Source organism: Fukomys damarensis, unplaced genomic scaffold (assembly GCF_012274545.1).
Source record: "Fukomys damarensis isolate Sample0158 unplaced genomic scaffold, DMR_v1.0_HiC HiC_scaffold_39, whole genome shotgun sequence".
NCBI lineage: Eukaryota > Metazoa > Chordata > Mammalia > Rodentia > Bathyergidae > Fukomys > Fukomys damarensis.
The window spans coordinates 74,102,682-74,130,601 of record NW_022900951.1 but is presented as its reverse complement, the minus strand read 5'-3'; the positions used below and the strand labels follow the sequence as shown (position 1 = coordinate 74,130,601).

Sequence of the window (27,920 nt, the reverse complement as noted above, 5' to 3'; positions counted from 1 at the left end):
GTATGGGGATCAAACTCAGGACGTTGTACTTGTGAGGCAGGCAGCAGAACCACTGAACTAAATCCCCTGCCCTGTTTTCTCATTTTTAAATGAGGCAGTCGTGCTTCTCCAAATTAATTTTACCAGGATTAAATGGATTTAGAAATGTAAAAATCCTAAAATAGTTCTTGGTACATAGTAAATGCTATAGGATAGCTGTTCTTTCTGACAGTAGCAAGGAAGGATAAATGTGAAGATTCTATACCAGATTAGTTAGATTTTATCTTAATGTGAATACCTCCTATTTGTGTGATCTTGGGAAGTTTCTAATTTCTTTGAGGCTCACTTTCCTATTTGAAAATGAAATATTAATAGTACCTACCTCATAGAGACATAAGGCTTGACTTACAATAAGTAAAAATAGTGTTTGGCATATGGTCAATATTTTTTAATAGGATCACTATTATAAAGTGTTTTCAGGAATAAATGGTCCAATATTAATCATACTATCTTGTGTCTTATTGAAATTTTGTTTTGTTTTTAAATTTTCTAAACCTCAAGTGGGAAGGGCTATGCTTTTCTCTGTCTAAAATTTTCAGAGTGCAAGTATCTTAAAACCAATTACTCTCTTCTTTTGTCCTGTCTTCTTTAAAAACTAAACCAAAATAAAAAGTCCATGTACAACATGCAGTTACTCTTGCTAACCAAGCAAACAACAAACTTTATACTAATGTGGCTGTACCAGAATTTTGGACTGAAGTTCATAGCTAAAAAAGATGTTTGCTATTTTTTCAATGTATAATAGTGCTGCCCACATCCATTATAACTTGAAATGTTCAAACCCCCAAGGAAGACTAGTTACTGCACTGTCAACACATATGTGCCTTACAAAGTGAAATTACAGTCCTATGCCTCATCTCCCCATACCAGATTCTCACTTCTCATTTTACCCTTCTTCCTTTACTTCTTTCTCATTCAGAACATAATATAATATGATGAAGTAAATGAGAAAAAGTTGATTTTAACAATAAAACACCTCGCAACGATTATCAAAAATCCTGAGTGCTCAGTGTAGGATGAAAACAAATACCAAGAGATAGCATCGTGAGAGAAATCTGATACAAATAAGTAATAACAGTGAGAATTTTTCACAAAAATATTTACTTTATAATACAAGACTAAATAAGTGAAATTGTTTTGTGTTTCATGCATATTTCAAAAAAATTGAAAATATTTTCATACCTTTGTTTATATCAATGAGTTGCTTCTTTTTCTTCTGACGTTCCAACTTTTCTTGTTCAGCTTTCTCTTTTGCAAGCTTTGCCCTTCTAGTCTTCTCTTCCATTTCTCTTCTCTTATTATTTTCTTTCACTGCTTCCTGTATATGTAAACAAAATTAAACAAAGCCCTTTCCATTATTTATAAGTTTTAAATATTACATAAATATTCAGAGTTGGGAGGTTATTATAGCAGCCTCAAAGTACGTGCATATACTTTTGAAAGAGATAAATAATTTTAAAACATCTCAAAAATTAGAAATAACTCCATTTTCAATAGCTATTACCTGGAGTGCTAGAAAATTAGAGACATCACTGTCATAGATTTAACAATAAAAATACTTTTGTTGAAACATGAAATCATTTTAGTACACAAGAAATGTTTAATATAGTTCAGTAAGTATTTTATCACATGTTATATGTTTTTCTGTTATCTGCAAATACAGTTTTTAAAGCTATGTTATAGGATTTTTGTGAGGAGACATATGCATTTAAGATGTTTGGAACATAAATACACATTTAAAGTACTTAGAAAAGAGCCTAATATAGTATAATCAAGAAACCTTTGTTATGATGATGGTGATGATGGTTCTAGTGCTATTGGTAATGATTACATCTAATGATGCAACCCACAAAATAATCAGTTGTGTCAACACAGAAAAAAGACTTATAAATTTAGTAGCTTTTTACATGAGATCTTTAGAAAAGCTGGCATATATTTCAAACTGTTGTCTGTTTTATTCTGAAAATCTGTGGGACTCCTGGTGAATGAGTACACTGCAGTAGATGGTATTAGGAAAAGCTGCCACATGGTGATTAGGTGGAAGAACAGTATTAACTTCTTTGGAGTTCAGACGAGTCACCAATACAGAGATTTATCAACTACAAGTTTCTTCCATCAAGTTGTTCTGTTTTATTTCCTATTCTGATTGATTAGATATGCTTCCTACCATGTACACACTATTTCCCAAAAGTTATTTTGTTCCAGAAACCCTACAGAAAGAGACTCAATAAGAAGAACACATCTACTAGGATTTGCCTGGAGGAATCTATATTAAAATATTTTTTCTTCATGTTAAAAGATACAGTAGTTAAAATAGCTCACGTAACATTCCCAAAAATCTTCTGACTTGCAAGCATTGATAACTTCCTATAATAATCAAAATGATTTTACTGTTATTAGTGCCTCCCCCTCCTACTGCCTTTTTAATTTTAATGCCCCCAGCAATTATAGGCTAAGAGCACAAAACCATCTAGCTCCTATGTACAAAGGCAAAGGCCACTTAAAATAAACTGGAACAAGCTGGGCATGGTGGCACACACTTTATAAGCCCAGCACTCTGAGAGGTTGAAGCAGGAGGATCCAGAGTTAGTGACCAGCTGGGCAACCTAATAACTTAGCCAGATCCTGACTCAAAAGAAAAAAAAAAAGCTGGGGATCTGGGGATGTGCTAAGGCCCTGGCTTCAATCCTCAGTACAGAGGAGGTGAAAGAAACTGGAACAATAGAATCATTAATTTTAGAGTAGTTTCTCAACCTAAGCACATTGTCATTTTGGGCCAAATAATTCTTTGTGAGTAGGCTTCCTATGTACTATGGGATGTTTAGCAACATCTCTGGCCTCTATCCACCACACACCAGAAGCATTTCACACAGTGTGACAACCAAAGATGTTTCCAAAGATTGCCAAAGCTTACCTCAAGGGCAAAGTTGTCCAGGTTGACAAGTGCTAGGCTGAGGTAGTTTCAGAGAATAATTTATTCACACACACACACACAAATTATACAGTGCTTACTCTGCTGAACCAAGCTTCCTTTTACCCATGTGGACGTGGAGTTCTAAAGGACTTTAAATATTTGCCCAAGGTAACACATTTACATAATTCTAAGTATGGAAAAAAACACTTACCTATTTATTCCTGGTTTAGTGTCATTTTATTCTTCAAAGAAAAAATATAAATGTGTCACCAAAGCCACAAGCAACCAAAGGAAAAAAAATAGATAAGACTTCATCAAAATTAAAAGCCTTTGTTCATTAAATGACACCATCGAGAAAGAGGATACAAGCTACTGAATGGAAAAAAATATCTGCAAATCATATATCTGAATAAGAATATATAATGTGGCCAGGGATTTAGCTCAGTGGCACTGAGCCTACAAGTGCAAGGTCGTGAGTTCAGTCCCCGGTATATCATGTGCAACTAACTCAATAGGAAGATAGCAACTCAATTAAAGCATACAAAGGGACTTGAGTAGATATTTTTCCAAAGAAGCTATGATGTGGCTAATGAGCATATGAAAGGGTGTTCAATATGACTAATCATTAGGAAAATTCAAATCAAAACCATATTAATGAGGCTGGTGGTGTAGCTTCCTGGTAGAGCACTTGTCCAGCATGTACAAGACCCTAGGTTCAATCCCCAGCACCACAAGAAATGAAAAAAAAAGTAAAAACTGCACTGAGGTATCACTTCATATCTGCTGAGATAGGTACAATGGTTAAAAAAAAAGATTAAAAGAGATGTGAATAGGGCTAGGGATTTAGCTCAGTGGTGCTGCCAGCTGCCTCACAAGAGCAAGGTCCTGAGTTTGATCCCTGGTACCAAAAACAAATGAGAGAGAGAGAGAGAGAGAGAGAGAGAGAGAGAGAGAGAGAGATCCAAAAATTGGAACTATGGCTTTTAGCTCTGAATATAAAATCGTGTGCATTTTAGCAAACTATCTGAAAATCCTTCAAAATATTAAACATGGAGTTACCATATGATAAAATTGCACTCTTAAAACTGTACCCATGAGAAAATATATGTTCATACAAAAACTTGTATAAGAATATTCATAGCAGTGTTGTACTATACTAGTCAATAAGAAGATACAACCACCAAGTGATAAATGGATAAACAAAACATAGTACAGGTAGTCTTCTAGAGATAAGAAAGGTGATTAGGAGAAGTGGGAGAAAAGGAGGGGATAACAGGGATGAGAATAATAAAAATATGTCATACATTCTGGAAGTGGTGGCACACACATCTAAGCTCAACATTCTAGAAGTCTAAGGCAGAAAGGATTGCAAGTTTAAGACCAGCCTGGGAAATTCAGTGACTGTCTCAAATTTAAAAAAATAAAAATAAAATAAGGGCTAGAGATGTAGCTCAGTGTAAAGGTCCTGGGTTCAAAATCCAGTATAGAAAAAAAAAAGAAAGAAAAATACAAGTTATACAATTATTCCAATATACCTTAAGCGTCTCAGTTCTTGGGAAAAAGAAAAAGAAAAAAACAACAACTCTATTTTGTACTGCTGAAATAGGAGATTAGGTTTGGGATGATCCAGTCAAATAACTGGGTAGAATCTGTCAAATCATACAGACCCAAGGCATAGGCACAAATAGGATCCACGATGACTCTGCAGTGCCTGAGCACTGTACATGGAACCAATCAGAAAAATGCCATTTTCAATTCTTCATTCAAGCCAAGAGAGTCCTCAATAGGGCAGTTTAAATCTGGCCACTTCAGTGAGGTTTTTTTTGTTTTGTTTTGCTTTGTTTTGAACCAGGGATCGAACTCAAGTCCTTACACTTTTCAAGGCAGGTGGCGGAACCACTGAGCTAAATCCCCAGCCCTATCAGTGAGTTTTAGATAGGGCAATGGTCCCTAAACCTTGTTTGAACGAGGAAGAAGCCAATCAAGAAATTCCATATACAAAAGAGCCCTGTTCTTTGTTCTCACCACCACTGTGAGCCTGTGCACCAGCCTGCTCTCACTCTGCAGAGTGCCTTCTTTTCCACCTTCACTAAGTGTACACCTACCCTATCTTTTCAGTGTATGTTGTCTAATTCTTTGTTCAGGACGTGAAGGACCTAGAAAAAATTCCCCTGGGACCCACCATCCTGTAAAACTACAATATGAACCAATAAACAAACCCACAAAACAGAAATGTATTACAGTAAATATCCATACAATTGAATATTATTTATCAACAAAAATAATTAAGTACTGACACATGCTAAACCATGGATGAATCTCAAAAGCACACTAAGCAAAAAATGCTAAATACAAAAGATCAGATATCGTATGATTCCACTTAAGTGTAATGTTTGGAATAAGCAAATCCACACAGACAAAAAGTTGATTAGAGGTTGTGAGATGGTAGTAGAGGGAGGAAATGGGAAATGATTGCTAATAAATATGGGGTTTCTTTTTGAGGGGATCATGAAAATTTCTGGAATTAGTCGTGATGATTGCACAAACTTGTTTGTTTTCGTGTATTCATATAGGACAAACTACTGACATATATTAAAATGGTGAGTTTTATGATGTGCAAGTTATATCTCAATAAAAATTGATAGCATTTAAAAATATATGTGAGAAAAGCAAGATTGAAATACAATTATAACATGGGGAGGGCGAAACAATGTGAAAAGGCAACATATATTTTTGGCCCTGAAACTAATAAGCTGCATGATCCTTAGCAAGTAATATAAAAGGAGGCAAGCAGCAGGAGAGAGAAAGGAGGTTAATGCTTGTGTCTGTTTTTACTGGTTAAATCTCTGATGTGCTAAGCAATCGCTAAAATCTGGGCGGGCACTTATTATCTATCTAATAAATTGCTTTAGCTGTGGATTGCTGTTACTAGGGTTCCTCACTATTTTATTTTGTTTTTCTGAGACAAGGTCTCACTCAGTAGTTGAGATTGATATTGAACTTGCTATGTAGCCAGCCCAGACTGGCTTGGAATTTGCAGCAATTCTCCTGCCTCAGCTTCCAGAGTACTAAGATTTCAGGCATGAACTACCATGCCTGGCTACAAGTTTATTAAGATGGAAAAAAACCCCTAGTAACGTGCATTTGTATTTCTTATATCTTCCTATAAATGTGACTCCTATGTGATAGGTCTTTTTGTATGCAAATGAGTTGGAAAAAAAAAAAAACGGCTGGCAGCACCCTGGTAGCTTCTCTCCTCTTTTGATTAAGATTGGCTTAGGGTTTGTCTGTCTATTTTGTTCATGCTTTCAAAGAACCAGCTCTTCTATTCATTTTATTCTTTATACTGTTATTTTTAGCCTCAATTTCATTCATTTCTGCTTTCATCTGTGCAATTTCCTTCCTTTGGATTTGGATTTTTCTCGTTACTCTAGGACTTGCTTCCTTGGGTTATATGGGCTCCCTCTGTGTATCTGATGTAGACATTCACTGCTATTTTGAGGGATGGGATATATTCTTATTATCTTAATTTTTATAAAAGGAAAACCAAGTATTTCAAAGAATAAAAACAATAGGAATTTAAGCTTTAAGGTCCAGTTGGAAAATAACACTTAAATTCCCGACTGTGCTTAACAATATAGTTTATTACACGTTCATCTTCACTGAACATTTTAAAACACGAATTCCTGACTAAACATCATACTCAAATAGGCATCAACCCTTATTTCTCAGGGTTAGGAATGCCTACTGATTAGATTTGTCACTTTTCAGGGAGGTGCTATGTTAAAAAAATTCTAATTGAAAGTGTTTTGTTAGTATTTCACACAAGGTAAGAAATAAGTTTACAGAAAAGTCTCATTTTACTAGCGTATATATTTTTCAAGACTCAGTAAGAAGTACAAAGAGAGCAAAATGTAATAGGAAATGTGTCTAGGATTTACTACCAAATATTCACCAGCTTAATTTTAAATCTCTCACTGAAATCTCTATTGCCTTATTGAAAAATGTGAATAAATTAAAAATCTTTTTTCCTTTGCTGTGCATAATTAAAAAATAAGACCCATGGACTAAAAATTTCATAAGCACACACACTCTAAGCTCATGTAGGAAGAACTGTTAAGACCTCTCATTTTCTTGTTTATTCCATTTAAGCTTTAGGAAATAGAAGAAACTGGTTCACACAATTCAAAGCAGTTCAGGTGTTAAGCCTCATTTTTGTGAGGTCTACATGAAGCAAGCATCTTCCAACCTTGTTGCACTATTTGGAAACAAAAACGCCACCAATGCCCCCACCATCACAACAAGCATTCTTTATTTCCATTGCCTCCCAATGGTGTACTAGACCAGTGCTAACTGCAGAAGCACTATGCAAATACTGTGACCTCGCTGAAAGCTGAAGATGTAATTCAGGGACTGAGAAGTGAAACAATTAGGAGAAAAGATCCTGGAGTCAGACAAATTTTTACTACAGCAGAAACTAGGTTTGAAAAGCCAACCTCCATCACTTATCCTAAAAAATATGTGACCTTAAACAAGGTACTTCATCTCTTTGAATGTTATTTGCTACATCTGTAGAAGGGAGATACTAATATTTTAATTACATGGTTGTTGAATAGATTAAGTGAAATGGTGATTATGTAAAACATGTAAGACAATATCTAGTACAGAAGAAATGCTCCTGCCATGGTAGCTGTGATTATTATATATATAATAACAAACATCTGAAATTGTGAACCATAAGAATTTGGTTCCTGACAGACAATTGAGAACATTTGTTTTAAATGGTTTACTGTGCACAAACCCTTCCCTCTCTCTCTTTTGGGCAGTCACAAGGACATGGCCTATGGTTAAAAATGTATAATATTGATACAGTCTACTCTCCTAATCATACTAACTGTGATATTTTTTTTCCAACATTGAAGATCAAAACCTAGGACCTTTTCCATGGTAAGCAAGTATTCTACCACTGAGCTACAGCCTCAGCCCTTCAAAGTTAATTTTTATGTGTACCAAATTATTGGCATCTAATTTTTAAAATCCACTTATATCACTACAAGTCGAACATCCCTAATCTGAAATACACTATAAGGCTCAAAATGTTTTAGTTTTTTTGTTGTTGTTTTTTTGTACCAGGGCTTGAACTTGGGACCTTGCACTTGTGAGGCAGGTGGCAGCACCACTGAGCTAAATCCCCAGCCCTGTTTTAGATTTTCAAGCATTGAAATTTTCAGATCAGGGATGCTCAACTAGTGTAGTGTGTGTAAATATTCCAGAAAACAAAATCTGAAACTTTTCTGGTCCTGAGCATATCACATAAGGGACACTTACCCTATATCATTTGGTATTCATGAAAAGAAAAAAAAAAAAACCTCAGAAATTTTCACTGCCTCTTTTGGGCTTGGATTCATTCTGGTCACCTGTATGAATATATTTGGCAAGGCTTTCATTACAGTATTAGAAGCTGTATAATAGTAGAGTCACATAACCACAGAAAAATATAAACTGGAATTTTTCTGGTGAACAGATTGGGAACTTTGATGCCAGGGGCACATTAGATCACACTGAGGAGCACTTCTTCATTCATTGGGGATATTAAAAGTAGACCCAAATGACACTGAGATAAAAATTTCCTAGGTATTGAAAAATCTTTTTATAGAGTAAAAATGAGTGGATGAGATGTTTTCAATGAGAACTCAGTAAAATAGGTGAAATTCTCTCCACATTTTAAATTTTGATTTCTCTTAGCACAAGATGCTTTTAGTTTGTGTGTGTGTGTGTTGGGGAGCATAATGGGGATTGAACCCAGGGCCCTCACGCTGCCCAAATCCTTTCTACATACAGTTTCACTGAATCTCTACAATGCCCAGGGTAGGCTCCAATTTACAACCCTCCTGCCTCAGCCTTTCAGAGTCCTCAGATCACATGTGCATGCTCTTCTCTTAATTCAAACTGTGCTTCCAGAATGCTATAAATTTTTTCTGCTTTATGCTGATAATTCAGAATGTCAAATTGTTTCTTTTAATGGTGTCTTTTAAAAATAACACAGAACACTTAAATTTAAATTAGAGAATCCCCTTGCATGGCTACTGTAAATTTCTCTTTCCTAGATAAATACGATGAGTCTAGGGTTTTATTTTTGAGGCCTATTTTTTAATCTCAGTAATAAGATTTTTTAAATTTCCTAACCTATAATTTGATGCCCAGAATAAAAATAATGAGAGAGGAATGGGCTGGGGATTTAGCATAGGGGCACCATGCCTACCTTCCACGTGCAAGGTCCTGAATTCAATGGGGATGGGTGGCTGGGGGATTTAGCTCAGTGGTGCCACACCTGACTACAAAAAATAAATAAATAACAGACAGAAAGATAAAGGGAACTGTTTATTAGGACCTATAATCCACGTGTTCTAAGAAAAACAGTATACCTTAGACAAAAGATGGCCTTGAGGAGACTGAGAAATATGGTTTAAATCCGAGCTCCTTTAGAAACTATTGTGCTTTACCACCTTGGGACATTTATGAAATGCCTGTATTTCTTAGTGTTAGTTTGTGATTTAATGAGCGACTGGATATAAAACTATTAAGCATAGTGCTCGGCACATACAAAGTGTTCATTGAGTAGTGATGGCTATTTAATATTATTGCACCTTTGGGCCTATGTGTTTCGGGGTCTTTTCTCCATTTTCTCTACCTCTGAAGTATGCTCACATACATGCATACACATAGAGGAAAAGGAAAAGCTCTTTTTTATATAGAAATCTTATAATCTCAGGTATACATGTGAAGAAACAATACATACACATTATCTCACCCACAGACAATAATACTGCCTTTTCTCAGTCATGAGGACAAAAAACAGGAAGAAGAAAAACCAAGAAGTTTGTGGGGATGGTATCTTGGTGTTAAGATACCATTTTGACGAGCTTAAAAAAAATCAAACACTAAGCTGCTATTTGGGGTAATAAAGAAATCCATCAATATTTTACTCCAGGTTCAACATACCTTACTGGACTATAGCCTAAAGTAATAGATTTGTTTGCTAGGGGGAAGGCAGTGTTTTGGGGTTAGTGTGGATTTTTAAAACATCTAAAGTTAGTTCTGTCATCTTCCTGAGACAGCAAAGTGGATAATTCAAGAAAAAGCCATTTGATTTGGGAATAAATAACATTATTATTATTATTATTATTATTATTATTATTATTATTACTTGCTGAGCATGTATTTCGAATGAGCAATTCACTTTGGGTCACACAGGGGCCTGGAGAATTAGCCTACACTCAATTCTCTACCCCAAGCCTTGCTACATTTTCTAATACTTTTCCTATCTTTACCCATAGAAGGCCTTTAGCCCTCCTGGAAAACCTTTACTATGAGAATTGAACTAGAAGGTAAGAAGAATGGCAGAAACTTTTTGCTTATTGATGGGGTTCTCATTTCATTCCAGTCATACAAAGGGGCAAACTGGGTAGCAATGGAAAGATTGTCTAGACCAGTGAACTACCTTTATTGTAGGCAGTGTCATTTTTCTTTCCCATAGGTGTGTTGAACATGACAATACAAGGGAGAGGGAATTCTATATAGGACAGCTTTTGATCATTTTTTTTTAAAAAGTTGGTGCTTCTTTTCTTTAATGTTCTTTCCTTATATTTTACTCTGCTTCATACAGTTACTTAATACTTCCTTTGTATTCATTGCTCTGTATGAGAGTGACCTTTCTGTAGTTTTCTACATTTGCCTAGAACCATAAATAAAAGAGTTAGGAAAAACAGATCCCAATGTATGTTACCACTAACTCATGTGTACCTTGTGCTGAAGTTGTTGTTAGTATAAGCAGATGAATATCCTAAAGAATACCAAGGTTAGTAAATCAGGATTCATATCTGTCCACATACTTTTCTCTTCCAATTTACAATGATCATATCAGGTCACAAATAGAAAGCTATTAAGATGAGTTTTTCACCATTTGGACAAGGAATTGAACAGCTAGACAATTAGAGGAAAAAACCTACATACGGTGATGGTAATGATTCATTAGAATTTTCAACTTCAATCAATGATAAATTAAGGTTTTCCTTTTTTGTTTGTGTGGGGTTTTGTTTTGTTTTATTTTTTGTTTTTTCGGTTTGAGATAGGGCCTTGCTATGTAGTTCAGACTGGTCCTAAACTTACTATATTGCCCAGGCTGGCCTTAAACTCACAGTGATTCTCCTTCCTCCGCCTCCTGAGTGTTGGGATTACAGGTATGCACAACCACACCCAGTTTAAATCAAGGCTTTCTGCATCCTACATATGAACAACAGATGAAATGATAAAGAAAATGCAGTATTTACATGTACACAGCAGAGTACTACTGTGCCAGAAAGAAGGATAAATTTGAGTCATGTGTATAAAAATGGATGCACCTTGAGACCATAACTTTAAGTGAAATAAGACACATAAAAGTGTAAACACCACATGGAAAATCCAAATTATAAATAAAAAGCAAAATAAAAGACAATAGGAAGTAGAGAGATACAGTTTACTCAAATGGGAAAGGGATCAAGAGATGGAGGGAGGGTGTGGGAGGGGAAGGAAAGGGGATAAAAAGGAATTAAGATGTGTTATGTACACATACAAAATAATCCATACAAGAACTGTAAACGTTATACACAGCAAACATGTACTAATAATGTTAGGGAATTCATCATGTTAAAGTATGCTGTGACGCCGCCTCACAGGCTGCATTCTCCTGGTACATCTTGGCTCCTAAAATGACCTCATGCCCTTATCTCTGGTTTCCCTCCCCCCCAAGGCCACAGTGGTCCAGGAAAGTTGAAACCTGTGTCTGTAGGACTGGGCCCATAAAAGCAATCTGGCCTGTGATAGGTTAAAAGTAGCTGACTCCTCATAAATAAACAATAGCCCACCCCAAAACTGATAAAAGGACCTTCCTTTCTTTGTTCTCTCTCTCCTTCTGCTTCTTCTTCCTCCTCTCTCTCTCTCCCTCTCTCTCTCTCTCTCTCTCTCTCTCTCTCTCTCTCTCTCTCTCTCTCTCTCTCTCTCTCTCTCTCTCTCTCTCTCTCTCTCTCTCTCTCTCTGTGCGTGAGTGGCCTAATTGGGAAGGGGCACCCGAAAGGGCACGTGAACCCCCTTTCAAATAAAATAAAAAAAATGGAAGGAAATCAACTCTTTAATTAACATCAAACAACATGATGAGGCGTTATCACTTTTCCATAATTTCACAGTGCATAAATGGTATATTGGATTGAAAGAGTCATGATAAATGCTCAGGGACAAGAATTTTCAGCTGCAGCAACAGACTCTGAGAGGCAGTCCCTCTGAAGATGTTAGCAGCACTAGAATACTGCTAAACTTTCTTTTTCCCAGAGATTTCCATTTATTGTGGTACAAGTGACCTTTAAAGTTCCTCTTATGAAGGAGCTCATGAATACTTCATCATCCAATCAACTACGGTTGCAACAGAAAGGTATAACTTTCTTCCTCACTGGAGTAATTGAAATCTTGATTAGCTCGCTCAAGTAGTTAGATGCCTCGATAATAGACTCTGGACAAATTCTGTGATATTTTAGCTAGATAAGAATTAAAGTTATGCTGTGCCACCTCCTGCCTCGCAAGTGCAAGGTCCAGAGTTCAATTCCCTGTACCAAAAAAAAAGAATTAAAGTCATGCTTATGAACCTGTATAAATATGATATGAATCACAGATGTGTTATGAGGCATTGGTAACCTACTAAATCAAATCAAACAAAATCAAATTATCTTCTCTTTCCTAAAATCCCATGTTCCCTCCTTCCAATACATTGTATTGTTCTTTTCCCATCTCCATTGCAGACTATACTTTCTTCTCCCACACTCTAATTCTTACCTTACTCTACAATTCTGTCCTTATTTCTGAACCACTTCTCTGCCTACCTGTCAGGAGAATCCTTCTGTTTCTTCTCATAGTTGGAGCCGGGGGGGGGGCTGCCAATTGTCTATAAAGCCTTACATGATCTGTTCCCCTGCAACCTCTCTGATCTCACCTGCTCCTTGACCATTTTGTTTCAGTCCCACAGCTCTCCATACCTTGGCTTGAGTCTCTTGACATATGTTTCATCTCGATTCTCAGATATTTCTATGGAGTATGTGTTACAATGTCTCCTCATCCAAGAGGCCTTCCCTGACCAGCTTAAACAAAACAACACTCTAAAATCTTTCTGACTCCTGTTTTCATAATCTAAAAGGTCAAAACTGAGCTAAACTGTTCAGCCAAGAATTAGCAGCTGGAGTTATTTGATTTACATAATAACACAGTTTTCAGCCTGGGAGTTCTCAAAGTATTAAATCATCAATATCTCTACAAATAGTTCCCTATGCCTCTATACAGTATTTCTTTATTGCAGAAAATCTTAGCAAACTTGAAAAAAAATTAGCCACATGGGAATGGTGTTTTTTTTTTCTAATCATCTATAGGTTATGGTTCACTGACATCTACATTTGTTTTCTTTAAAATGCCAATGTTTGGTGTTTCTGAGGCCTGATATCCACAACATTTGTCATACTGGCATAGCACAAACTTCATCTGAGAAAATTCATTTGGATAGAGATTAGTGTTTATATAGAACCTCCAAACTGAAAAAGTCCTTCAGATTTTATAAAATGAGGTCTTTGTTTTGAATTAGGTATCTGCAACATCCACAAACATTTGTACCACACAGCCTTTCAGTAATCCTTTGGTTTAAAATAAAACCATCTCGGATTCTGGTGCATGGTTTATACAACATATTCCTTCAGCTGATTTGTTTAAATGATTCTGTTTTGGTGGAGGGGGAGACTCATAGCAGACATGGATCTGCTGCAGGTGACGAAGTCAGCTGAAATGAATTCAAGTAAGTGTTAAAGTAGCCCTCTTGTATTCAGCACAACAAGCTTACAGTTAGCCTCCTTAGGAAACAAATAAAAAATTAATGTATCTTTCACAAGCAGTACATATTGGGAGGTTTGACAGACAAACAGATCTTTACATATCAGCATGCTCATGAAGAGAATCTCAAATCTAAATGATTCAAAACAAGAAGAAAGAAAAAAGATTGTTATGTGCAAACCTCCTTGGATATAAAACTTGCAGTTGTTTACAAAGCGGCCATGCACTGATAATGAAGGCTGACTGTGATCCCCAAGGCCTTCTTTTGAAATTTGACTTACAACTGCAAAAACATGTGATCTGAAGTTGGAGAAAAAACTGTCGCTCCCATCACAGTCCATTAGAATGCTGAACTATGATTAGCTAGAAGTTAATCTGTGATCTGTAGCATGGAAGGAAAAGGTTTTCAAATTTTGCTGCAGGTTTCTGCAGACATTTTTTCTTACTAGATATATGAGCATCCCTCTTTCCATCTGGGAAAGGAAAACAACTGAGTTCAATATGTGTCTGCAGACTTCTATTTTATTAAAATCTGTGAAGCACTTTGAGTGAGTATAGAAAATTAATCAACAACTTTTTTTGAACCAGAGGAACAAATTGAAACTCTAAAGTCACTGATACAATATTTTAATAGTAAAACATCTTGAGGAGGTAATAGGTGAAGGGAAATGATAAAACAAGTGTTACATTGCAGATCAGAGATCTGAGTTTACTGTCTTAATACTGTCATGATCTCAGAAGATGGAAGAGGCAGCACAATCAGTGAGGTTTCATTATTCTTTTGTTTTCTTCTTTTTGCAGTGTTGGGGATGGAACCCAAGGTCTTGAGGGTCCTAGGCAAATGCTCTACCACTGAGTTAAGTTCCTAGCCCTTAGTAAGGCTTTTGATGATTATTTGTTATGAAAAACACCTTTGAGACTTGGAAAAGGTCAAATTAACTTGACAAGTAGAATCAAAGACTTGCAGAACAGGAAGGGCTCTAAAGAAATGCTTGCTGTAGTCCTCTACTTGTAAATAGGGTTCTATGGCCTCCCTTGGGAACCAATTCTGATAATCACTTGTAAAAGGAAATGCTTCCCTACATCTCAATAAAAGCTGTCAGTTTAAGCCAGTGTCTTGTCTATTGAACTCTGTGAAGAAAAAACTTTCTCAATATCTTCCTTTTAAAAATATTCATGATATGAATAGACACTTCTCAGATAAAGAAACACAAATGGCCAATAAATACATGAAAAAATGTTTATTATCGCTGGCCATTTGAGAAATGCAAATTAAAACAACACCAAGATTTCATCTCACTCCAGAAAGAGTGACCACCATCAAGAAATCAACCAATGGAGGCTATGAGGCAAAAAGAACCCTTCTCCATTTCTGGTGAGACTGTAAACTGATACAACCACTATGGAAATCAGCATGGAGATTCCCTCAGAAAAACTAAAAATAGAATTTCCATTAGACACAGCTATTCCCCTTCTAAGTATCTTCCTAAAAGATTTAGCTAGGCCTGGTGGCGCACGCCTATAATTCCAGCACTCAAGAGGCTGAGGCAGGAGGATCAATGAGAGTTACAGACCAGCCTGGGCTACGTAGTGAGTTCCAGGACAGTCTCAACTACATACTGAGACCCTGTCTCAAAAAACAAACAAACAAAAAAACTAAAAGATTTAAAGACATCACACTACTGTGATGTATATATATCTATGTTTATTGTAGCACAATTCATAATGGCTAAATCTTGTAGTAAGTGGCCTATATGTTCATTAACAGATGAATGGATAAAGAAAATATGATATTTATACACAATAGATTCATACTCTGCCATAATGAAGGATAAACTTGAATTATTTGTAGAAAAATGAATGCACCTTGAAATCATAATGTATAAGTAAAGTAACTCAGACACACAAGCTTTAATTGTCCCATAGTTTCTCTTATATGAAAAACACATTAAATATAATGAATAGGATGGGGGATTTAGCTCAGTGGCCCCACCTCCTGCCTTGCAAGTGCAAGGACCCATGTTCAATCCCCAGTACCCCCCCAAAAAATATATAAAACATATAAAATAAAAAATAGATAATAGGAAAAAAGAGAGAGAAAGAGAAAAGGTATTGTAATCACGTGTGGACAATGTCATATAAAAATGTACCCTAACTCAGTACAATCATCTTACATGATTTATATGTTCTTTAGCTTATTAGTCTGGTTTTCAATTTGTATATATGATGATGAACTTTATACGGTTTTATAAGATTAAAAAATGAATCTGATGCTGCAAAAATAAAGGGGGACGGAGGGAAGGAGAAAAATAGAATTAAAATGTGTTATGTACTTATATCAATTTCCTAGAGTGAATGTAAACATTATGCATTGCAAACATATACTACATATACTACAGTGCCCAAATTCCACAAAAGTGAAACTATTCTTCAGATGAAATACAGCCTAAATTTTTAGTATATAGAGTCAAGAAAAAGTGGAGGAATGGGTCATAGAGGTCCTTGGAAAAATCCGTTGGACTGCAAATGAAGGCATTCAATGCCACTTTCTATAATAATGACTTCCACACAGAGATTTCTTCTTTCCATAAATTTAATAATGTTTAAGTTTTCCTCTGGGTCTTCTCTATTTGTTGGATGTCATTTTTATATTATAAGCTTCTCTGGACTCATATGCTTATTCAAAAAAAGAGAGGACAAAGGTGGAAATAATATGAGATATGCTATTAGATATCTACCACTTTTCAGTACTATAATTTTCCTAAAGTAGTTTATCATTTGTTCTGTAGCACTTTGAAGGCAATGCTAAATTTATAAGATTGGTTGTGAGACAACCATAGAAATTATGAATGCCATCTTCAGATAGCCACCTTTGGAAGCCATAAAATTACTGTTGTGAGGGTCAATACTTTATGATTAAAAGTCCCTTTTTCAGTATTGACCACTGAATAAAATGAAAGCAGGTGTTTGTAAATGGAGAGGGGAAGAGGGGGTGAAGGGAGGGCAGGGACAAGGGGAAAAAATGAGAACCAAGGCCTGTTATGTAAAGGTACAAGATGCCAATAATGAATATAACTGTGCTGTATACCTAAAAGGTACCAATAAACAATTAAAACTAAAAAAATGAAATCAGTTTTGTTATTACACATTCACACAGTTTTTGGCCTGTGATTTTGTTATCCAGTTCAATAATATATTTTACTCATAAAATTTGGCTCACTTTTGGCTGTGAAAAATTCAAATCCACACTTAAATTGCAAAGATTAAGTAAGCCTAGAAAGATTTAAACCACATGCTGCATAATTGTGAGGGAAATCTAAAACAGAAGTTTCCAAGACATTTAGGGCAATGTCATTATCCCTCAATAAAGATAATAAGAGGTATAAAATTCTTTTGACTCTATACATTTCTGATTGTCTTCTATGAAAAATAGTCATACCTTGTTGCGTGTGGGTGATGCCTGTAAACCAAGTGCTCTGGGAAGCTGAGGCAGGAAGATCACAAGTTCCAGCCTAGCAAGGGTAACATAACAAGATCCTGCCTCAAAATAAAAAAAAAAAAAGGTTCTGGGTATGTAGCTTCATGAGAAGGCCCATGGTTCAATCCCCTAGAATGCCAAAATTAAAAAAAAAAAGTCATACATCATATACCATCTAATGTATGGCTAATATTGTTCCACTAAACCTCAAGAATCTTTTTTAGTGAATTTGTATATTTTTTTCTCTATGCTACTTGATGTCTTTGATTTATATTTTACTAATTCTTAATATGGTCTGTTTGATGCTACATACACATCCAGTGAAATTCTATTTTCTTCTATTTTTTTTAATGAAATGCTACAAATCTTTGTAGACATGCTGGCATTTATCCTTTGGGTGATTGGAGGGACTGGGAAAGGAAGAAAGAAGGAAGAAATAAAACTAATAGAAAAGCATTCTGATTAGTACTCAGTGACTTTTGCCTTCACTGAGATACAGCAAGTACTCGATCATTCCTTCTTGACCATGTACTGTCACACAATGTTCTAGTCTCTGGGGAATCAACAGTGAGCATGAGAGCCAAGGATTTGTTACTCATGGAACTTAGGCTGCATCCACAGTTATTGTTCTTCTTTTGGTTTATTTCCCAGACTCAACTGGGTACTTACTGTCAGCTGAAATAGTATTCTAGGGTGTAATCTCCAGATTGTAGTTTTTAAAATCATAATTGAGAATGAATGTCACATGTTAGGGAATAAAAATCTGAGCTTATAGAGGTATTTCTTTTTCTAGGACCTTAGGGCACCTGATTGTTTCTTAGCTTCTTTCTTAGGAACAAATTAAAATGGTTGTGCTCAATTTACTTTTCACAAAGTTATCTTGATTACCAGTCAGAACTCTGTGCTCTGCTAAGTATTAAGTGATTTTTTTTTGTTGATTTTTTGGCCCATCTTCCCAAGTACTGAGAGTAAGATGTTCTCCAGTAATTACAGGGTATAATTTTTCCCTGTATTTATATTTTCTGAAAATCAGGCTAATTTTATACACCCCCACACACACACGCACGCAGGCGCACACTCATCCAAGCAACACAAATTAAGAAAGGGACCCTTGATGAGCACGAAAAAGTCTGAGAACACAGCACCTATCAGTGGCAATGGTCTATAAATTAACACAACATCACCATGTTATAGTACTGTAGGAGAAATTCAATTTTCATTAATGAGGAGACAGACAGCCTAACATTACTCTCTTCCCTTAGAGACTCCAAGAGCAGTTTCATAACTACCACTATAAGATGTACTCATCTCTTCTTATATATAATGTTAATATTTTTATACACATTTAACATGCATATGTGTTTTTAGCCTTCGCTTACAACCACTAAAATGGTAGGCTCTATGTTGGTTTAGTGTGCTTCAGGTATAATATTCTACTCAGATGAGTACTATAGGCCTAATATAGTAGCTGATACAAGGAAGGCATACTTTATGTCTTTCTTAACTAATGAAGATAGGGTTTACACATTTAGTGTAAATGATAGCCATGAGACAGGAACAGTATTACTTTGACTTTTCCTTTTAGATAGTCTGGCTTTGTAAAAAGAGATGCACTTAATTTATGGGCTGAAGAACTCCAAAAGCGGAGGCAGATTCATGTATAAACTCAGGCCTCACAAGGATCTTCCCCTATTTAAGGAATGTGTACAAAAGTAAAACAAAATTCTGATAAAAAAATAAAAGTTCTAAAAGTTAGGGAATGTCAAACTATAAACAAAGATATGTATAACATGAGAAATTAATTAAAAGATAATTAATGTCAAGGAAAATTGGATTAAAGGATAGAACCATTTCCACAGACATGAAGCAGACATTTATTTAAAAGGCAAGGCTTTAAATAACTTCCAGACTTCCAGAAATCAGAATAATAAAGCTTGTGTGTATACTTTAAGGAGAGAAACTTAAGAATTAAAGACAAGTTAAAGATGGCAAAGCAATGGAACAAAGTCAAATTAAGGAACTGCTTTCTCTAGAAAACCATTTAAAAATAAGCAAGATAGCTGTTGAAGGGCTAGGGACAACATGTCAGAAGCCTGAGTTATGAGGTAAATCCATAGAGAATTCCTTAGTTTCTATTCTAGGATATTCAGGTTCCATAGGTATGTGTATCTGAACCATTAATTTATAAAGCAGGAAAAATAAAATGAATATGGTCCTATAATTCCCTTTCTCTCTTTTGATACTTTCAATCTCAGGTATGCTACAGCAGAGAGAGATAGCTGATCTGTGAAAATATCTGAAAGCAGTATATTGTGGATCTTTTCAAAATTGGGTTTGAAAAAAACAGCGGTAGCAATCAGAGATATTCTGTTTTAAAATACTTCTTTTCCATACTAGGAATAAGAAGGGCACTGTTTGGTCTGGGGATTTAGCTCATTGGTGCTGCCGTCTGCCTCACAAGTGCAAGGACCAGAGTTCAATCCCCAGTACCAAAAAAGAAAACAAAAAAAAAGGCACTGTTATATACTAGCAATTGCACTCTGGGAAGCAAGCCATTCCATCTGTGTATACAAACTCCAGCTATATTCCACAATATAAAACAGATTTTGCTTCTGATTATATCCTTGATCATGACCTAGATTTGGCCAAATATCACTGCTTACTTACTGTTGAGAATATCCTTTTCTTAATATGCTAACGACCTACTGCCTTCTCCTTTACCTCCCTTCTCCCTGGGTAATGTGCCATTATTTATAGATGAATCATGAATCTTTTTCTTAAATTGCCATATTTATTAGTATAAATGGATTTTGCCATTAAGCTTGACATATTGGACAAATAACTTACCCGAGGATTGAGTGAGTTTATAGACATACTGATTTTATTTCCTGTACAAAACTTTGTAATAATAAATGTCATATTTTAGACTTGACTTCTTTCAATATGAACTTCTGCATAAAGACATTTTGACTCTTGGAAACTTTGTACAATGAAACCTCAGTGTTACTTTCTGAATATTGTGTTTATACTTGAGCACTCATAAAAGTAAAATATGATATACTTTATTATACCTAAGCGATTTCATATGACTAGATTTTATCCTATAAAACATATGACTATTTCACTTCTTTTAAAGTACCAACTCCCCAAAAGAGAGAAGTTAGGATTTTTTATTCTCTTCAAAAGTTCTTTGAAGACAGCTAGACTTAAAGTAGAAAGATCAGGTATATGTTTGAAGAACAGTCCTTCTTTAATGATTTTTATCATAAAGAGAAAAAAGAAATCCTAGAGACATGAGCAGGTGAGTAGCTTGCCATGGATACATAATGAAGATTTAAAGGGTCAGAGTCAATCACAAGTAAATAGTAAATCACACAGTGATGCTAACAAATGAGACAGCTTATGCTAGAATGTACAAATAAAGTAAATCTAAAGTACTTAATATAGTTCACTGCAGGATTTCACAACTTGGAGTGACGGGTAGAAACAGACAAGTTTAAGTACGTTAGCCAAGCAATGACTGAGTCGATGTTGATGAAGAATCAAAGGAGTCATTGAAAGACAAAAAGGTTTTAAAAACTTGGGTGTGGAGGGAAAAGACAGAGACAGCTAGAGGACTTTGAAAAATGCAAACCAAAATACCATTAATTATTAGATTTCTAGTACAGGGACAGAACAATTAACAGTTCCAAACATGGTTGTCAGTCAATAAATATTTACCAATTAATTTCTATGTGCCACACACTGCTGTGTAACAAAAGTTCAAAGATAACGGGATACAGTTACACCAGAAGAACTCACAACATAAAAGGCAGGTCTGCATGCCTCTAATTTTAATGAGTTGATGTTATAGCAAACATAACCACAATGTACCATGCACATACAAAATAGAGAACAATTAATTTTCCCTCGAGTTGGAGGAATTACTAGTTAAGACAGAACAGAGAAAGTAGTCATTGAATGGGGTCTTGAAAGATGGAAATTATTTTTCCAGGTAGAAGGGAGACTTAAGCATTAGCATTTCAAGTAAAAAATAGTCATTGCTGGGGTAAATTGCAAAAGATTTCCAAATGCTAATTTAGACTTTATAATTAACCAGGGGAGGTCAGTGAAGGTGTCGGAGAAGATGAGTGTCCCAATTGGACCCGTGTTTTAGAAAAAAAATAAATATGTGTATGAGGGATGCTAAGACCAAACGCAGAACAATTAAGATTACTGCAGCAGACCATTGGAAAGATAACTAATAATGAAACTAACAAAAACAAATTGGAGAATAAACAAATGAGAATAGTGATGGAAAAGAAGATACTAAATTGTGGCATTAACCACAGAAGATGTAATGAGTTCTATTTTCAACATGCTTAGTTTGAGGTAGTTGTGGTTAGCTTAGAGGCATTCAACAGACAATAAATTGAGTCTAGAGCTGAGAAATAAGATCACCACTTAGGAGAGCAATAAAGCCAGAAAAATAGACATGAAATTTCCAGGAAAAAAATATGCAGGACCAATGATAGATCCTAAGTAAGGCTTCAATTTAAAACTAAAGGAGGCATAACCAAAAGACAGAGAATGAGGCAATACTTCTACTGAAAATCAAAACCAAGAAATACTGCCCTCGTTATGAAAACCTATTGTTCATGTGGTCAGGTTTTAAGTGTATTATATCATAAAGTAGAGTGGAGATGGGGTGGAATACAGAATATAAACCCTTTATTGTATACCTATACCCTATAGTCACTAAATGTCTTCTGTCTCTGTGGATGAATAAGTGAGATGAGGACTACAGGATGAGCATAAGTCTCACAGAGCAACCCTGGACTTGCCTCCTATAGATATCATGCTTATTACAATGCAAGATAGCAGAAGAATTTCTCCATAGGTGGAAATATATAAAGAAGTAAACTTCACCAGAAAAGGAAAAGGGAAATTAATAGCTGAATTGATACCACATCTTGGCCAATGAAATCCTAAATTCCCATCTCTCAAAAGCAATCTTCCCTCTTAAAGAAGGACTATTGTGTGGTTCATACAACTCAGGAGGCTCAGACATGAGGATCTCTGTGAGTTTGAGGCCAGCCTGGGCCATATGGTGAATTCAAAACTGGCCTAAACTACATAGAGAGACCCTGCCCCGTCAAAAAAAGACTGCATTTCAAAAGTAAAACTCAAGATACTGTATCTGTTGCCATGGTCTCACTAAGAAAAACGTATCTTTAATAAGTTTATTTATTTCTTCTGTATTAAGGGTCAGCAAATTTCCAGTAAAAGGTTAGATAGAAAATATTTTCAGCTTTGGGTCACATAGACTCAGTATCAACTAGTCAATATTGTCCCTGTGGTATGAGAGCAGCATAGGTAATACATAAATGAATTATTATGCCTGTGTATCATCAGTATAACTTTATTTACAAAAATGGAGGATGGGCTGGATTTGGTCTCAGGCCACAAGGATGCCAATTACAAAAAAACAAACAAACAACAACAGCAACAATAACAAAACATCATGAATCTGGGTTATAAAAACACAATATATTAAACTGTTTTTTAGGGGAGGGAACAATCCTAGAACCAGAGAGACTAGGCAGCTATAAATGATATTCTTTCAGCCATTCAAGAAAGGCTACCTTGCCCTAAGTATTTCCTTTATCATCTAGTCTCACTGCAAGACGTTCTCAGCAGCACTGTTTTGCTGGATTAAAGCACTGTTCTGAATTTAAAGGCCATGTATATAAAATCAAACAAGTGACATAGTAGTACTGCATTAATTTATTAGATCAAATAGCTAAAGAGTAGACATGAATAAGGACCATGGGGAGAGAACCCAAGGTGAAATAAATGCCTTTATAAGTTCCTTATACTTTTTCACACTTTTGCCACTAAAAAAATAATGATTTTACTCTACTACATGTTTTGCTATACATCTCATATTCTGTCACAGCTATCTATCTAAAAATGTATACGGAGATGTTAACGTCTATTTTCCTAAATAAAATATCGATGTCCCCTTGGGGAGGATGTACACACTGAAATTGAATTAACATTTTCATTTAGTACTTTGCACCAGGCATGGTGGTGCCCACCTATAATCCCAGGACTAGGCAGGCTGAGGCAGGAGGATTACTGAGAGTTCAAGGCCAGCCTGGGCTATATAATGAGTTCAAGGACAGTGAGACCCTGTCTCAAAACTAAAACAAAACAAAGATACTGTTTTCCTTTGTTTACAAAATGGTATTAACATGCCTAACGGAAACTAGAACCATAAATTTAGAAATGATATAAGGAAAAAGACCAATACATTCTCATGGGTTTCTTTTAAGTTTTGAGCTACATCTGTGTTGAAAACAGGTAGTTTGCTATACTTCTATAAAATGATCTCTACTTGTATATCCTCCATATTACAGAAAATAATATTACAATTATTTCACTAAAATGATAGAATACTTATCAAGACACTTCTTCTCAAGTAGAATAGAATTCACGTGTATTTCTTTTACACCATATAAACATACATGGCCTACATATTAGTTACATTTGTATGAAAATCATCTCATTTTAACTAGTAGCCACCTAAACAAGAAAACTTAGGGAACTCAGTATTTAAGGAAAAATTCATAGTATCACAATTTAGATCTTAGTTTAAAGTATCAATTGTACAATGGAATTTTGTAACCAATTCTGAAACCTTCCAGCCATTATCATGTGGCCATTTCATTTGACATGGTTTCTTCTTAGCATTTATATTCTAACATGCAGTACAAATGTCCTAATAATTATGTTTACAATTTATTGCCTCACTTTCCTCTGTTACAAATTGGGCTTCATGAGGGCAAGGATTTTTTAATTCACTGAAGTCAATTAAGCCACAGTACCTAGAATAGTGTCTGCCATTTACTAGGTACTCAATAACTGATTGCTGAAGGGATGAAAAAAAGCAAGCTAAAAAAACAGAACTATCTTGTATAAATGTCTTCTACCCAAGACCTAACGCTACAAAGAAAGGATAAATTGAAAATAAATATATGATATTTTCAATATACATTTCTATTTCCTAATATGTTTTTAAAAGCTCCTTAAATAAATACAAGTATACATTTCACAAGTACAATATAATCATTTGTATTTTGCCAATTTGGAACCCTTGGCAATGCTAAGCAGCAATTTATATTTGTTTGTTTGTTTGGTTTGGTTTGGTTTTTTGAGAAAAGCTCTCACTATGTAGTTCAGGCTGGCCTCAAACTCACAGTGATCCTCCTGCCTCAGCTTCCTGAGTAGTGGGATTGTAGTCATGTGCTACCATGTCAAGTTTTGTAAAAAAAGAAAATTTTGTCAGCTAAACTTCAGACATAGGACTAATATCTAAAATATATATAAAACTCAAAAAATTCGACTGACCCAAAAATAAAAGACAATAAATAAAAAAATGGTCAACTGAAAAGAATGGGCCTTTCTCAGTAGAAGTACAAATGGCCAATAAATAAATACATGAAAAAAAAAACGTTCAGTATCACTGGCCACTAGAGATGCAAATTATAACAGCCCTGAGATTCTATCCTGCTCCAGAAATAAGGGATATCATCAACAAATCAACCGATATCAAATTCTGGTGACAATGCACAGAAAGGGGAACTCTTGTACATTGTTGGTAGGAATGTAAACTAGTATAGCCACTATGGAAATTAGTATGGATTTTCTTCAAACAACTAAAACTAGAAAGTCTATTCAATTCAGATATTCCCATTCTAGTTATTTTCCTAAGAGTTAAAGACATAATATTACAGTGATGCACGCATACTCTTATTTAGCAGCACAACTCCTAACAGCTAAACCTTTTAAGCAGGCTATTTGTCTATTAACAGATGAATGGGTAAAGAAAATGTATTTATAAACAATAGAGTACTAACTACTCTGCCATAAAGGATGGTGAATTTGAGTCATTTATAGGAAAATGGATACACATTGAAACCATAATATTAAATGAAATAAATCAGACAAGCTTAATTTTCACGTGGTTTCTTTTATATGAGAAACCCAAAATATCAATAAATCAAAGAGAAAAAGAAAAGATACAGAACATGAAACAGGGAGATAGATTTTTTGCAAATGTGAAGAGAACCAAGAGATGGCAGGGAGGGGAATTAGAAGAGGTAAAGGGGATATAAAAGAATTCAGATGTGTTATATACATGTACCAACCTCCCATGATGAATGTAATCATTATGTAACCCAAACGTGTACTTATAGAAAATAAAAAGAAAATTTTAGAAGCACAATAGATATAAGAGCAAAAATAGTAACTGTTTTATGATTAAAATTCGCATACATTTCACATTTAAAGAAAAACTTTAAGAAATTGTGCTTTAATGTTTTTAAAATTTGGTCCAAGGAGAAAATGAGAGGTAATTCAAGAAGATACACATATTTAGGGTACTCATTCTCAATTTAAATTATTATGTTACTTTTTTGGGACTAACTATACTTTCGTATTATTAACAATTAGCATTTATGAATAGAAAGACACCTTAGTTGAGGTTAATCATAGTTCCGTTTTTTTGTTTTTTTGAGACAAAGTCTTAACTACATAGTTCAGGCTGACCTTGAATTTGCTGGGATTATAGGCATGCACTACCATGCCCAGCTAAGCATAGTTCTTAAAGTGCACATTAGAGACCAAGTACGTAATGCTAAGAAAATACTAGTGCAAATAGGCCCAAATAGTATTACCAAATAGATTACTGATTTACAGTTCCTTGTCAAAGGGATTTTTTAAGAGTGTCATGTGAAATACAAAAGCAAAGCAAGAACCCATTGGTCCATTTATAAATGGCTTACCATAGAAATAATTATTAGCATGCCTTGAAGACGAGGTGTTTGTAAAATCACAACACAAAGTGAGCCAATTAACATTCTTAATCATAATTGAAGATATAATCACCGGTACTATACACTGAATGATGATGATCGTTTCTATATAGCCATAAACCCCTAGTACCCTTATTTATAAGGGCATGATAAAAATTATAGGAATGAAGGTTTCATATGACTTATTGTATTTATTAAGAAAGATAAACTAACAGTAGATATGTACATGCACAGGGAAAGCCTTGCAAAGATATATATGCCAAACTATTATTATTAATTATCTCTGGTTGTAAAACTTTAGATGGCTTTTTCCTTTTTTTGTTTACATTTTCTAGTTTTCCTACAGTTTGCACGCATGATGATAATATAATTTTTACAAACCATCTGAACCAGAACATCTTTTTGTAATATTGAAAATATTAGTAACTAACAGAGTTATCAAATCAATAACTGAAATCACTAAAATATTAAATGAATGTGACAAATAGATGTGTTAACTTACCTAGTAACAATTTTACTTACTAATTTTCCAAATTACAACTATAAAAAATGTCCCTAGCAGATAATACGGAAACAGGGTTTTTCAATCTCAGTACTATTCACATTTCCGCGGTCCTGTACATTATTGGTGTTCAACGCCCTCCCTAGCTTTACCCGCTAGATTGCCAGCAGAACCTCCTTCTTAGTTATGATAAAAGTTATGTCTCTGGACTTTGCCAAATGTCCCTTGGAATGCAAACTCACTCTTGGGTGGGAACTACTCACTACCCTAAATTAATACCTAACAAAGTCGTCTCTGAACTGTGGCTTTTTCCCTAGATAATCTGCATTGATTGTCCTATTGTTCAGGATAGCTGTCAATTAATAAGAAATAATGGAAACTTGGTGAATGCACATCAAACATATGGTAGATAACCTTTAGATCACAATAATTAGCCTATAACTGCTTTTTTGGCAATAAAATGTTTATTTTGCCTCTTTGAATTCAGCAGGAATATGGGGAAACATTGCATGTTTACCACTAAACTTAAACACCAAAATGAGGTTGGGAGGGAACAAAAGGGAAAGAACTTGGAACATAAAAGGCAAGACAAGAGCAAAACAATGATCACATGTCACTTTGTCTTTGAAACCTATCTTCAATAAGATAGAATGAGTGAGTCCCTTTCTCTGTGCTTACATTGTTTTTGTATATATGTATCATATTTCATTATTACTATTTGCTCCCACCAGCCTGGAGCTCTGGAGGGTAAACATTTTGATTTATGTTCATTTTGTTGGTTCATGTGTTGTTTTCTCAAGGCATGAAATCATTCGTATATATCCTCAGTTGTTAGCACCTGTGATAGACCCAAAGTAAGCTAATCGCCGTGCTAATCCCTGAGGTTATGAAGATGCACACATTAAAAGGCAAAATGTGCTGGGATAGAGGTATGAAAGCATGGGGAAGTGTTATCTAGATGAAAATAGAAGTATTAGGGAGGGCTGCTTAGAGGAAGTGACTTAAATATGTTAATTGGAGGAGGTCAGTGAGAGGGAAGGGAGAGTAGATAGACCAGACCACAGGAGCTCAAGGAGCATAATTGCAGGGAGAGTCCTGCCTGTCATTGCTAGGGTGTCTTTTCTGATGAAAAGGTGATTCTAGGGCTGGGGATTTAGCTCAGTGGTTCCACCACCTGCCTTGCAAGTGCAATGACCCGAATTCTATCCCTGGTACCAAAAAAAAAAA

General features: G+C 35.2%; 1 protein-coding gene across 1 annotated transcript in view; it reads right to left on the bottom strand.

Moving 5' to 3' along the window:
• Window positions 1-27,920, bottom strand: part of Diaph2 (diaphanous related formin 2) — an 857,618-nt gene that overhangs the window by 210,997 nt on the left and 618,701 nt on the right. Inside the window, 1 exon segment of the mRNA XM_033760220.1 lies at window positions 1,222-1,357. Within this exon segment, the coding sequence (XP_033616111.1) occupies window positions 1,222-1,357 (136 nt within the window).